The sequence below is a fragment of the Podarcis melisellensis genome (assembly GCF_964234715.1).
Source record: "Podarcis melisellensis genome assembly, chromosome: 4".
Taxonomy (NCBI): domain Eukaryota; kingdom Metazoa; phylum Chordata; class Lepidosauria; order Squamata; family Lacertidae; genus Podarcis; species Podarcis melisellensis.
Window position 1 is genome coordinate 99,852,413 of NC_138531.1, and position 14,457 is coordinate 99,866,869.

The 14,457-nt window shown below is 48.1% G+C and overlaps 1 protein-coding gene across 5 annotated transcripts in view; it reads right to left on the reverse strand.

The window, feature by feature from the left end:
• PDE2A (phosphodiesterase 2A) overlaps positions 1–14,457 on the reverse strand; it is a 367,056-nt gene that overhangs the window by 35,650 nt on the left and 316,949 nt on the right. For all 5 annotated transcript variants that reach the window (XM_081909635.1, XM_081909636.1, XM_081909637.1 and 2 more), the window contains 8 exons: positions 13,158–13,217; positions 10,192–10,351; positions 8,524–8,576; positions 8,031–8,105; positions 5,998–6,039; positions 5,341–5,409; positions 3,366–3,496; positions 2,924–3,035 (listed from right to left, as the gene is read on the reverse strand). In XM_081909635.1, the coding sequence (XP_081765761.1) occupies positions 2,924–3,035; positions 3,366–3,496; positions 5,341–5,409; positions 5,998–6,039; positions 8,031–8,105; positions 8,524–8,576; positions 10,192–10,351; positions 13,158–13,217 (702 nt within the window). The remainder of the gene's footprint in view (positions 1–2,923; positions 3,036–3,365; positions 3,497–5,340; positions 5,410–5,997; positions 6,040–8,030; positions 8,106–8,523; positions 8,577–10,191; positions 10,352–13,157; positions 13,218–14,457) is intronic.

A 14,457-nucleotide genomic window follows, 5' to 3' on the forward strand; every position in this document is an offset into this window, starting at 1 on the left:
GGGCACTTTCTATGTCCAGCTGTCCTTTGTCAACAACAAATAGTCGCTGTTTTTTGTGTTGAATATATATGCTTGATGGTATTTTATGGACCTAATAGGTATCTCAAGCCATTTGCACAGGTTGACCTGCAACCCGTCCATGAAGAATGTAGGAACCCTATATATAGAAATGAGCAAACCAGTAACATTTTAGGGCAGAGGTCAGCAAACTTTTTCAGCAGGGGGCCGGTCCACTGTCCCTCAGCCCTTGTGGGGGGCCAGACTATATTTTGAAAAAAATAATAATGAAAGAATTCCTATGCCCCACAAATAACCCAGACATGCATTTTATGTGTGGAGGTTTTATTTTATTTATTTTTTATCTTATATTTTGGAAATGTACACCCAGTTTTCCCCCCTTCAAATTTCAAGAGAGTGGGGCCCTAACCTATAGCTTGTTTAGCTTATATGTAAATCTGGCACTTCTGCTGGAGTTGCTGGAAAGAGGAGTATAAAATACGCCATCCCACCGTCTTTGGGACGCCACTCCAGATTTGCGTAGGGTTTACTCCTGAGCCTTTTCTTCTCCCGAAGATGTCCCTCAAGGCAGAAGACATCTAGCACCAGAGTTTTCCTTCTCCCAGATGGGTCCCCTTCCAGGTGGATGAGCCCCACCTGCCCCTCACTCTATAGCACTTGCAGAAACAGCTTTCTTCACCATTGGACCCACTCTTGGTCTTGTCCCATCAATCTGCAAGAACCTGTCTTCTCATTCAGGGGAGGTCCCCAACTCCCTGAGGGTTAGAGACCCAGCGGCTGCCTTCACCTGGTTTAGCTGACAGCTTCTAGGAGACACAGGTGACAGCTGAGTTCAGGATAGGAACCAAAGGTGGACAAACCACCCCAGAAGGAACACAATGGTTTTTTAAATCCAGCAATCGGTGTATAAATTTTATGAACCAAACAACAAATAAATCCTTCCACGCCAAATCAATTTCCATGTGTAGCAGTATTAGCAATAAATCAGCTTTGCTTCTCAGCCAGTGCTATTTATTGCCCTGCAGCACCAGCTGGTGCCACAAGAGGGTGCTCTTTGCACGCAGCTGGCACAGAAATATTTTAGAGTTGAGAAAGCCGTCCTTTAATATTTTCCTTGATTTTTGCCACCTGTTTGCTCCAAGCGACAGTGAATGGTTCTCCTCCACCCCTCGCTTTATCTCCACAACAACCCTGCAAGGTGACTGGGCCCAAGGTCATGCCCAATGAGCTTCATGGCTGAGTGGGGGAGGGATTCGAACCCAGATCTCTTCCTGGTGCACTCTAACCACTGCACCACTGCAGCGGGTTGGACTAGATGATCCTCAGGGTCCCTTCCACCTCTGCAATTCTGCGTTCCCATGTCCTTGCTGTATCTATGCTCCTTGGAACCTAACTTGGAAAAACTTTCAAACCAGAGGTTTCCAAACAGAGGTTGAGCTGTGATTCGAGCATAGCGCGTGGGGGGGGGTAGGACTGGATGACCTCTGGGGAACCCTCCCAGCTCTAAGGTTCTAGGATTCCTCGATTCCTGCCCCCTCTTCCGCAGCAGCCTCCCAGGCTCTTTTCATCTCAGCTTGCTTCCCGGAACCTGCTTCCGTCCTTCCCTTTCATATCGTCACCTGGCTGGCTCTAATGAGGCCGGGGGCCTTTGAGAAGGCGACTGCCTGCGTCCCCCTTGCTGCTTGAGCTGAGAAGCCGCTCTGTGGGTTGCGCAGGATCCTGCAGAGAGCATCCCTGCTGAGCTTTTGCTGCTGCTTCCAGCGTCAGAAGGCCAGCGGGTGGGGAAAAGGAAACCAGCAGGATCTACAAGAGTTTCAGTCGGCAGGTCAAAAACTTTGCATGGCTCCGGCAAAGGAAAGTTCCCCCCATGCCGGGCGGGCGTTTGGCAGTAGGACCAAGGAAGGTGAAGTTTCAAGGGTGGGGGGCAGATGAGAGTTCGCTAAGAAGGTGGACGTTCAGAAAAGGGCAACCTTTTGGACACAGTAACCCTGGGGTCAGCAAACTTTTTCATCAGGGGGCCGGTCCACTGTCCCTCAGTCCTTGGGGGGGGGCGGACTAGGTTTTGAAAACTATAAATACCCTGCAAGCCAATCCTGAAACTGCCTTCAGACCTGGAGGAGGAACGCATTCTGCACGCGCGCAGGAGCACATCTCAGCGCTGCCCACTCACCGGCATTGTTGACAGACAGCAGCCGCTCCCATCGGCCTGTCCCTGCGGAGCTCCTAGGCGGCGTGCACTATGCGCTGCAGCCTGTCGTCTGAGGCCAGGTCGGTGGACAGGCCGCGCATGCAGAGCACCGGGCAGGCAGCGCATAGCTCACCCTCCAGCTGCTCCAGCGCGGCCGCTGAGAGCGCCACCAGCAGCAGTGCCGACATGGGTGTCAGGGGTGGGGCCAGCAGGCACACCAAGCTCTGGCTGAAGACCCACGACGTGCCCATCACGATGACAATGGTGCTGCCCAGACCCACTGCCCAGTGCTCTGGCAATCCGAAGCCGTGCTGGCATCACCATCCACCCAGAGCTGCCCGTGATTCGGATGGGCTGCAGGAGCTTTCTGCAGCTGATCCGAAGCCTCGCCAGTGTCGGCGCCTTCCCAGAAGCCTTGCCAGCGTCGTGGACGTCAGTCCCCGTGTGGCGAGGTATCTGCAGTACATGGGGACTGACCAAGTGGGCAGCAGGGTCCGCGGGCTGGATTTACGAGCCTGGGGGACCGCATCGCACCAACCCCTGCTGTAACCACTACACCGCACTGCCCTGCCACATCAACAAACTACAGTGCCTTTGTAACAGTTAAACTGATGCAAGCACGTTGTCTGGAGATGCCCTTGAGATGCAGAGCTCCAGACCCACCTCTCCAGCGCTGCCCTAGAGGACCCCAGGTGTGCCCGCCTGCCTGCCCCTCACCTGACACTCGCATTTCAGTTTCTGCTCCTTCTGGAAGGCCAGTGTGCTGGTCAGCACCGTGGAGGTGTAGCAGAAGCAGTGCTGGATCTTGTGCTCGTCCATTTCTGAGTAGCTACAGGGAGGAGGGGGAAGAGAAGAACAGCAACCATGTTAATTCTGTACTGCGGAACTACCCGCCACTGGAGTCGCATTTGCCACCATCCCTCCCCACTTCTGTAGCAAGCTTCCATAGAAAGAAATTTCAATTGCGCTTTTGTGGAAGCTTCCCCCCCCCCAAAGAAAACAGCAACCAGGTCACATCAGTTATGATTTTTGTTGCAAAATATATTCCTGGCAGGAAGGGGGTCTAGACTGAGAGAGCATCAAACTTTGCGGGGGAGAATTCTTGGCAGCGGCTCTGTACCGGCTCCTGTCCACAGCCGGCACGGAGCCTCGAACTCACCTCTCTCCACCGAGCTTGTTGAAGGCACAGGCCAACGCCACGACTTGCGATGTGGCTCTGCTGATCACCGGGACGCACAGCATGGCGGTCACCTCAAAGCCCAGCATACTGTTCAGCTGCTTATGCTCTTCCTGGGGGGAGAGACCAAGGGCTGGTCATCCGGGGGACGGGAGCAGAGTTGGCAGGTTCCCTTCCATCTGTCGTTGGCTTGGTGGGGTGGGGCGTCTCGAGGGTTGAAACAGACCCTGAGATACTAGGGCCCAAACCTGAGACCCAGGGAACTCCCCTGGCATAGCCTCCAACATCCCTCAGATAAATGCTGGGATATGGTTGCCATATTTCAAAAAGTTTTTGAGCTTTTTTGGGGGGCGGGTGACAAAGTTGTTGGTTTTAAAAAAACTATTTTTAAGGAAATTTGCCCCCAAATCAACACTTCCGACATGGGTTCCCATGTGCCCAGATTTTCCTGGGCATTTTACCAATACAGTCGTACCTTGGAAGTCGAACAGAATCCGTTCTGGAAGTCCATTCAACTTCCAAAAGGTTCGGAAACCAAAGCACGGCTTTTGATTGGCTGCAGGAATCTCCTGCAGTCAACAGGAAGCCCTGTCAGATGTTCAGCTTCCAAAAATAGTTCGCAAAACGGAACAGTTACTTCTGAGTTTGCAACGTTTGGGAGCCAAAACGTTTGGGAACTAAGCCGGGTAGCAACTAGTTCTATTTTCCCCTTTTAATCAAACCCAACCCCGTCACAACCGCCAGAGCCAGCCTGTGGCACCTCAGCAAGCTCTTTTGCTCGGCCGATCCGTCATCCATGCCTCAGTCAACAAGTAGGGCAGGACGGGGAGTTAAACACATTTCTGGCTGGTCCAAAATCGTGGGATGCCAGCCTTGCATGGACACTGCCTGGCAGCCGACTGCCAAAGCAGAAAAAGGGAGAGGGCTGGCACCCTTTCCCTGACCCGCCAGATTTCCCTGCGTCCAGCCAAGCCACCGCACGATTGAGACGCGATATTAGTCCACCCTGGAGCGTGACAAATCTAGCCGAGAGAGAGGAGGTCTGGGGCGCGAGAGGGCTCTTTAACTGGGCGCGGAGAAGACAGATTGAGCCAAAGTGGTTTGAGCTGAGCAAATCGCGCTTAAGGAAGAGGTGCAGGCTGAATGGATCAGTGGTCTTGTGAGATAGTAAAATCCATGTTAAACTGCTGTTTTAGGGGTTGTTTTTAAAAAGTCTGGGACGGATTAATCAGTTCTGCATGACTTTCTTTTTTTTTGAATTGTTTTTATTTTCAATGCAGAATCATAACAAAAATTACAAACATTGAATCCAAAATAATACTATACAAAAAAAACAACCCCGGAACATACAAAAAAAAAAAAAAACCCGAAAAGAAAAAGGGGGGGAAGCAAAGGAAACAAAACTAAACTAAACAAAAACGAAAAAGCACACATCTACCGAAAAAAACCATATCATTACGTACATAAACACAAATTGACTTCCTCCTTTGTTCTAAGACCTCAAAAAATTTACTCTTACTGTATTGTTGTGTCTAATTAGATTACTTCCACCTTTGTACTTTTTTTATTATTTTAAAGAAAAAGAAAAATTGTGTAAAAAAAAAAGTTCTGCATGACTTTCTAAGGGAAAGCGTGTCTTGCTTTTGAAACGCTTTGGTTTTGGAACGGACCTCTGGAACGGATTAAGTTTGAGAACCAAGGTACCACTGTGTGTGTATATATATTCCAGGAAGATCTGCCTCCTTTTTGCAAACTGAATATGAAAGGGGACATTCCAAAGAGCCCCTGCTGGCTTGGCGGTTCACATGTATCTCTGTAATCTTGGCTTCATTCAAGAGCAGTCAGCCGGAGAAGTAAAATGTGAATCGTGCTGGAGCCACAGCATGGGAGCCCCAGTGACACGCATCACACGTACTGAAGAAGCCCAGGGCAGACTCGGCCGCACGGAAAGACCTACCAAGCTGATGTCCTGCAGTGTGATCGATTTCTTCTCCTCCACAACCTTCCCCAGACGCCCAACCGTTAACTGCATGGGAGAAAGAAAGAGAGAGCGATGGGAAAGAGGCGAAGGCTTCAGAGAATCACAGAATTGCAGAGTTGGAAGGGGAAATATGGACACTCAGCCAGATGGGTGGGGTACAAATAATAAATTATCATTATTATTATTATTACTTAGATTGTAAAACTGCAATACCACCTCAAGTCACCTTGAGTCCCTGTCAGGGAAAAAGGCGGGATAAAATAAAAATACCGTATTTTTTGCTCCATAAGACTCACTTTTCTCCTCTTAAAAAGTAAGGGGAAATGTGTGTGCATCTTATGGAGCGAATGCAGGCTGTGCAGCTATCCCAGAAGCCAGAACAGCAATAGGGATTGCTGCTTTCACTGCACAGCGATCCCTCTTGCTGTTCTGGCTTCTGAGATTCAGAATATTTTTTTTCTTGTTTTCCGCCTCCAAAAACTAGTTGCGTCTTGTGGTCTGGTGTGTCTTATAGAGCGAAAAATACGGTAATTAGACAGAGGCTCATGATCTTCAGGAGAAGAGATGCCTCCTAAACTGCAAGGCACAGTTTTTTAGGAAAAAAAGCACTGATGATGATGATGAGCCACTCACAGGGAAGCTGATTTCTTCCTCCAATACTTTGTCTCCAACAACCTGCAAGAAACAAGAAAACAGGGATGTGGGAAACAGGAATGAATCAAAGGCTTTTCCATCTTCAAAGATGCAGCAGCATTTAAATCTCAGGTGCTGTAGGAGCCACAGGTCGTTTCTTAAGGCTTATAGACCAACATCTCACCGAATGGTCGGCTGGGAGGAAGGGAGCAGCAATCACTTGAAATATTGTCCACCTAAAGATAACACACAAGTAGGAACTGCAACGAAATGTTGCAGCGTAGAGCGATCCCATCCAACTACTCCATTCTGACAGCTCTCTGTGGCCACAAAGTATGTTCAGCTCTCACTGGTGTGATTTTGGGGTTCCTCTCTTAATTTTCCCCACCCCAAATTTTGGCACTTCTGAAAATCTCAGAGGTTGTCCAGACTTCCTGAAACTACCCCTTTTTTTGCATAGATTATCCAGTTTTGGCTACATAACCAATGGTGCCCAATCACCAGAAACAGAGGGGATGGAATATACTGTTTTAGGTTTTTAAGGGGGGGGTCAGTCTTGGACAATGCACCAAGTCCCTTCCAATTTTGGGGGTCCTCTACCCAGTGAGGGATAAAATCTAATGGAAGAGGTGGCTGCAATGGTCCGACAAATTCTTCATAAGACAATGACCTTAGGGAGGAATAAGTAGTTCCATAAATTCATCCCCAGTACCCCCCACCCTACAAAAGACATTATTCAGAACAGGGGTTTCCATGACCCACCAAGACAACAACATAGAGAAACTCAAAACAGTGACAAAGCTATTTAGTTTCAACAAAACCGGTAAACTTGAACTTTCGATTCCAGCTTTTCAAAGTCTGATAGTCACAAATGTCCTCGTCTGCGCCCATCGCTGAGCCTGCAGCCATGCATCCAAAATGCCTCCTGGCAGGGCCGGATTGAGGTTTGATGAGGCCCTCAGCTCCTGAATGTAATGGGGCCCATTATATGTCCAGCTGTCCTTTGTCAACAACAAACTGTGGCGGTTTTTTGTGTTGAATATATGGTAATTTATGGATCTAACAGGTATCTAAAGCCATTTGCACAGGTTGCCCTGCAAGCAGTCCATGCAGAATGTAGGCACCCTCTATATAGAAAGGAGCAAACCAGGGATATTTTAGGGAGCAGGCTAGCAGACGGGGCCCATGACTTACATCACAGGAGCCTACACAACATAAAACACCGTTGCTGTAGGTAGGTTTTATTTATTTGTTTTTTATCTTATATTTTGGAAATGTACATCCAGTTTTTTCCCTTTAAATTTTTTTTGGGGGGTCCCAAGAGAGGGGGGCCCTAAGCTATAGCTTGTTTAGCTTATACATAAATCCGGCACTGGAAGTTGGGATTTGTGGGTTGTCTGGCACGTTTCGTAACACAGAGAAAAAGCTTTCCGGTACGCAGGACGTGACTTTGCTGATGTGATGCTTTTCTCCAGCCTTGTCCAGGAGAGATGCACTGATCTTGCTGTCCAGAGAGCAGGATCCACCCCTTTGCTACTTATAGTGGACGCTCAGATTGCGAACATGATCCATGCAGGAGGCACGTTTGGAACCCGCAACATCCGTAAACCCAACATCCGTAAACCCTAACCCTAACCCCCAAAAAACACAACTTGAAGCGTCTGTGACCCGAGGTATGGCTGTAATTGGAATGAATAATCCCAATCAACTTTGTCAAAAGCCTTGTGAACTGAGGCTATTACACAAGGTCCTCCTATATGATTTTCTGGATTTTCTGGGTCTTTACTTGGTCTTAATATCCCAACAATTCTAGAATCTTTTCACAACTTAGGCCCTGCCGTTCCAGCTGTCTTTGCACACGGGGCAATAGATAATAATAATAATAAATAGGCCATTCATGGTGCTCTATGTGGTTTAGTCTGATCTACAGCATAGCTCAAAAATTAGGCAGCCTCGCAAAATCTCTGCATAGGGGAATAATCGGGAGCAGTGATTCCCTTAGGGCAGGAAGCTTCTGGGTCGAAGGCACTGACCTGGCAGAATAGCTGGTGGTTGTCTTCAGAAACCAAGAGGAGGCAGCAACATGGCGACTGGGTCTCTTGCTTCAGCTGCGAGAGAGGGAGAGAGAAAAGTGAGCCATTCCCAGGAGAGGGAAGCCACCCACATCCCAGCCGCTCCCAGACCTTCCGACTTCTGTTCTCCATAGAATCATGGAATTGGAAGAGACCCAAAGGGGTTATCTGGTACAACCCACTGCAATGCAGGAAATGAAGGTTGTCACAGCCATAGGGCGTCATTCCCTTCTCACTTAGCTGGAAACAGCTTCCCAGGTGTCTGTGGAAGACAAAAGGACCCCTCTTCCCCAGCAGGGATCAAGCAGGAAATAAGCAACGACTCCTTTTTTAAGCAGAGGTCCTGTATGCTTTAGCTGAGATACCTGCATTGCAGAGGGTCAGACTAGATGACACTTGGGGATCCCACCTCGGCGATTCTATGATTCTGACAGCCAGGCTCCAAAATACTCACGTAATTAATAACTTTGAGCTGGAGTGAGGCTGCATCCAAGTCGTACAGTTCGCCTGCAAAAGCAACAGATCGGGAGCTGTGAGTTCCTGCTACGAGATTAACAAACGTAACCAGAACTGCTTATTTCATTTCTGAATCACTTCTGCTGAGGAACCCGGAACTGATTCATAAAAAACATGTAGAAGAATATGTGTTTCAGGCCAGCCTGGTCTCCGAGAGGTGAGAGTCTCCAATGCTTTCAGGCGTTTGCTCAGCTTCGGTTTCCCTGGAATGAAGGTCAGCACAGACTGCAGTGTTTTTAAGGTTTATGGTTTTATTTGCAACCTTGTCATGGGATGGAGGAGCTCACTGCATCACCGCCGCAAAAGATCTTTCCTCTGCATGAGCGGGAGCTTTGGGTCCAGTACAGAGCGAGCAAGTCTCTGCATCTCCAGCTCCCAGCCTGCTTTCAATCCCAGCTCTCACACACTTTCCTGTTCCAGTGATACCTTGCTTCTCAATAGCCTTGGTTCTCAAACGCCGAAAACCCGGAAGTGAGTGTTCCAGTTTTCAAACATTTTTCGGAAGCCGAACATCCGATGCGGCTGTCGGCTATTGTTTCTGGGGCGCCTGCACCAATCAGAAGCTGCGCCTTGGTTTTTGAACATTTCAGAAGTCAAATGGACTTCCGGAACCGATTAAGTTTGGCGCTTTTGTTTTTGCTGTTTATTTTGTGTTTTTGAGGCTTTTTTGGTTAATTTGTTTTTGTGACTGTGTGGAACCCAGTTCAGCTACTGATTGATTTATGAGACTGCAGAAATGGATAAAAGCCCCCCATCCAAACAATGACTATCATCGGAGCAGGTAAAGAAAAAAAAATATAATTTTAATTTTTATCAACTACAATACTCTCTTATTTTATAGTACAGTACATTGATTGTTGCTTCCATTTTATGGATCAATGGTCTTGTGAGATAGTAAAATCCATGTTAAATTTCTGTTTTAGGGGTTGTTTTTAAAAGTCTGGAACGGATTAATCAATTTTGCATTACTTTCTATGGATAAACGCGTCTTGGTTTTGGAACGCTTTAGTTTTGGAATGGATTTCCAGAACGGATTAAGTTTGAGAACCAAGGTACCACTGTAGTGTTCTCCTAGCTAGCAGATAGGCGAGGGGGTGGAGGAAAGGCCCACCTGGGTGGCCCCCTCACTTAGTTGTAGCTCTTGCAACTTGGCTCCTTCCTTTGGGATGTAAATGAGGATACTTAAGCAGCCAGCTAAGGTCTTACAAGGAAACTGGTCTGACCAGTTCAGTGATAGCATTCTCCCTAACCAGCACTTGGGTACAGGAACCTCCCTGAATTGGGAGGGACTCGGGGCATCATCCAGACTGAACCCGCCTCCCACAGTATATAAAAATAATTAAAATAATTGCATATATAGATATATATAGGGCTGCCATATGTCTGAGTTTATCTGCCCAGGAAAATCCAGTGGGAAGTTTCAGAAATCAGCAAAATGTCCGGGCGGGAGGTGGGGAGCGCAGTAACTCTGTCCGGATGTTCACTTTTGGAAATATGGCATCCCTAAATATAAAAACAATGGTTGAAGATGATATATAAAAGAATGTACAGTATATTGTTATCTATCTGCATCAGAGCACATCGTTGGCTGCCTTGCACCCCTTACCGCACAGTTGGAGGATCTTGCGGTCCAAGTCGCTGTAGCTGTTCTTGGGGGGCCCCTCGGTTTTTGCTAGAGAATTCTGCGAGGAACTGGTGGACAGGCTGACCTGCGGCCAGGGCTGCAGCTTCTGCAGGGCTTGGATGCGCTTGTAGGAGACCAGGATCTGCAAGGAATTGCATTTTGCAAGCAGGCAAGGGAAACGGATGGAGCAAAGAGCTCTGGGTGCGAAGGACAGAAAATTCGCAGTGGAATGAGGCCCAAAGCACAACCCCACCCCCATTTAACTTGCCCTTCTCCCCTTATCATTATAAAATGTTATTATTATTATTATCATGATCATTCTTCAGAGGGCCTTCTTGGTAGTGGCTCCCTCCCTGTGGAATGCTCTCCCGTCAGATGTCAAAAAAATAAACAACCATCTGAATTTCAGAAGACATCTGAAGGCAGCCCTGTTTAGGGAAGTTTTTAATGTTTGATGAATTATTGTATTTTAATATATGGCTGGAAGCCTCCCAGAGTGGCTGGGAAAACCCAGCCAGATGGGCGGGGTATAAATAATAAGGTAGCCCCACGTAGAGCACATTGCAGTAGCCCAAGAGGGAGATAACCAGAGCATGCACCACTCTGGCAAGACAGTCCGCAGGCAGGTGGGGTCTCAGCCTGCGTAGCATAAGAAGCTGGTAGACTGGTGCCCTGGGCACAGAATTGACCTGTGCCTCCATGGACAGTTGTGAGTCCAAAATGTCCAAAACCTTGATGATCAGAGGATGAGGTTTCTAGGCAGGCTTGAATCCTGCAACCCGCCCCCCCCCCCAGCACTAGCACAACTTCCTGGGGGGTGGAGCTCATCGTTGCAACAGCAGCGCCTTGTCTCTTGAGTGGCAGGTGGGCTCCTCATTATCACGGCATCAAGAAAATGCAGGCAGATGGAGAGGGAGAGCGGCTTTGAACGCTTCCATCTTCGCAGCAGCCTCCCACCCGCTCCACCTGGCAGGGTTGGCGTTCCCTTGCAACACTCCCGCACAGGTCTCTCCGTGTCAACTATTCTAGTCTCTCGTTGCCGGCTGATTAAGCTGGACGGGAGTTTTCAGATTTGCGAGGCAAGAGCGGGGCTTGTGTGTGGCTAGCGATGTGGATGGATGGATTTTTACTGTTCCCCAAGAGGCTTGTTAAGAGGGAAGGTGCTCTAAGGAGGGAGACAGGGTGAGGATGAATGAGACGTTGGGTTTAGGATCATAAAGTCGGAAGGGATGCGAAGGGTCACCTATTCGAAATGCCTGCAATGCAGGAATCACAGCTTATCTCATAGGAGTCCTGTGTTCAATTCTGGGAACCCCAGTTTAAGAAGTGTGGGATGTAATCCTCTGGAGCAGTCAAGTACAACATTCCTTGTTTGCCTAGAGTGGACATGCAGGGGATGTTGGTCCAGCAAGTAGAACTTCCTGTTGCACCTGGCTGGAGCATCCTTCCTTTGCATGTGACCAATAGGTGGCTGTTACCTTTCCAGACCTGGTAAAAGGCCAAGTCGTGTAGCCATCTTCCCTTCTCTTTTTTGTCCTGCCTGCTTCCTGCTTCACCTGGACCGAACTCTCAGCCAGCAGTCCCTGGGTTATCTCCCATACGGGGTAAACCTATTTATACATATTTGTAACCTTGAGCCTAAAGCCTGCCTTCAGGAATCAATCACACTGTGCTCTGCCTGATCGTGAGTAAACTTCTTCTTGTTACTTCTGAGCAAGACTGTTGTGTCTTTATTCTTTTAGGAGGGAATCAAAGGGGTCTTACCAGGAATAACAGAAGTTAAGAGATTCTAATGAATCTGCAACCAGATTCCTGCTGTGTAACAGGGGAATACGCTCTGCTATGTAAAGAAACTTGGTAGCGCAAGTTAGGAAGGAAAATATTAATCAATATATCCTCTTCTGTGACCCACAACATTCCCAGAAGAAAGATATCATAAAAGCTGGAAAGTGGAAAAGAGAAGGCTGAGAGGTGAAGTGATAAAAAGGTAAAGGACCCCTGACAGTTCAGTCGCAGACAACTCTGGGGTTGTGGCGCTCATCTTGCTTTATTGGCGGAGGAAGCCGGCGTTTGTCCACAGACAGTTTTTCCAGGTCATGTGGCCAGCATGACTAAGCCGCTTCTGGTGAAACAGAGCAGCACACAGAAATGCCGTTTACCTTCCTGCTGGAGCGGTACCTATTTATCTACTTGCATTTTGACGTGCTTTCAAACTGCCAAGTGGGCAGGAGCTGGGACAAAGCAAGGGAAGCACACCCAGCTGCGGGGATTCAAATTGCCGACCTTCTGATCAGCAAGTCCTAGGCTCTGTGGTTTAACCCACAGCGCCACCCGTGTCCCCTGATACTGGACTACCCAGGGGGAATTGTCCTGATTCTGAAACCAGGCTCTCCTTATATTTTTTATGTTCAATGTGGTAGATGAGATGCTTGGTAAATCTCCACCCGCTCATAAAGATGGCATATTATCCGCTAACACATGTAAATGTCTTCCAGGGAGAAAGATGATGGAAGGTGAGTCTTCAGATATGGCAGCAGAGTCCCCACATTAAAACGGTGTCTAAAGCAGGTCGACGGGTAACAAGGACAAGGGTAAAAAATATCTTGATCAAAGTGCTGTTGGTAGCAGCAGACACACAAAGAGTTTAAGGTATAGTGGTACCTCGCAAGACGAAATTAATTCGTTCTGCGAGTTTCTTCATCTTGTGGATTTTTCGTCTTGCGAAGCACGGATGCACCCTGGTATTAACGGTTTTAAGAAAAAGGAAACAAACTCACAAGACGTTTTGTCTTGCAAAGCAACTCAAAAAACGAAAAACTCTTTCGTCTTGCGAGTTTTTCTTCTTCCGAGGCATTCGTCTTGCGAGGTACCACTGTATTCCGTACTGGTGAGTAACATCACACAAAGATAACAACAACAACAACAACAACAACAATAATAATACTTACATGCTTCTCTAAAGCACGAAGGTTCAGCTCATCCGATTCAGAGAGTTGACTGCAGTGTACCTGAAAAGGAGAAGGGAAGAGTGTTAAAACAACAATTTCAAGGTCAGCTTTCATCAGGAAGATGTTTCTGAAAGTACGAGTTGTTTGTCAGCAATATCTAGGGAACACGATGACCATGTACGTAAGCAAGAGATAATCTTTATAGAATTCTTTCAAACCATAATAAGTGCAAGATGAAATCGTTAGTCTCAAAGTCTCTGAAAATCTGTAAATGAAGCGAGATGGTCCGGGAATCAGCGTGTTTTTACATGAGTAGAATGTGACATGTTATTTAAAATGCATCTTTGGGTTATTTGTGGTGTTTTTACATGAGTAGAATATGTGCTTTTATTTAAAATGCATCTCTGGGTTATTTGTGAGGCATAGGAATTCGTCTCCCCCCCCCCAAAAAAAAATATAGTCCGGCCCCCACTAAGGTCTGAGGGACGGTGGACTGGCCCACGGCTGGAAAAGGTTGCTGACCCCTGGGTTACGCTTTGGGTGAGTGCCTTCTCTGCTTCCCTGCGCGAGGCGAGCATCCCTCAGCAGAGAGTTAGACACAAATGAGTTCGAGAAGGCAGGGACAGATAGCTACAGTCCCAGGGAGATAAGGATAATGAGATGCAGAGGGGGGGGGAGTGTGCAATTCGCTCCCCGTCATCCCAAAGCCCTTGCCTCAAGGTCCTTTTGCCTAGCAGAAGCTCCCACATGCTAGAGTTCTCTCTGACTCGTGGAAGGAAAGGCCCATGCCAGCCAGCCAGCCAGCCAGCCCAGAAAACGGGCTCTTAACAGGGGCTGCAGAGGTGGAGGGCTCCAGCAGTGACATAGGATAGTGACAGAAGCCTCTGGTTCGGATCTGGCCTTGGACACGGACTCGTGAGGCAGCAACAGGCACTTCTCCCAGCCTTATGGCCACTGATGCAGCCTGGGGGCAATATAACTTGGGTCTGCTTTATGCAGCTGTTGGAAGCTGAGCTTGTGTCGCCGTTTATCACCCCATTTTCTCAGAACCTTGACAACTTATCCAAACTACGCAGCAGTAAAAGTGCTGCAGCAGACCATCGATGCAACCGTTTGAGAACGAAGGACCACAAACAGCTGATCGGCTGAACATTAAGAGCTCTCTCTCTCTCTCTTCTTGATAGCTCAGTTGGTAGAGCATGAGACTCTTAATCTCAAGGTCGTGGGTTTGAGCCTCACGTTGGGCAAAAGGATACTATATTCCAGGGGGTTGGGCTGGATGACCCCCGGGGTCCCTTCC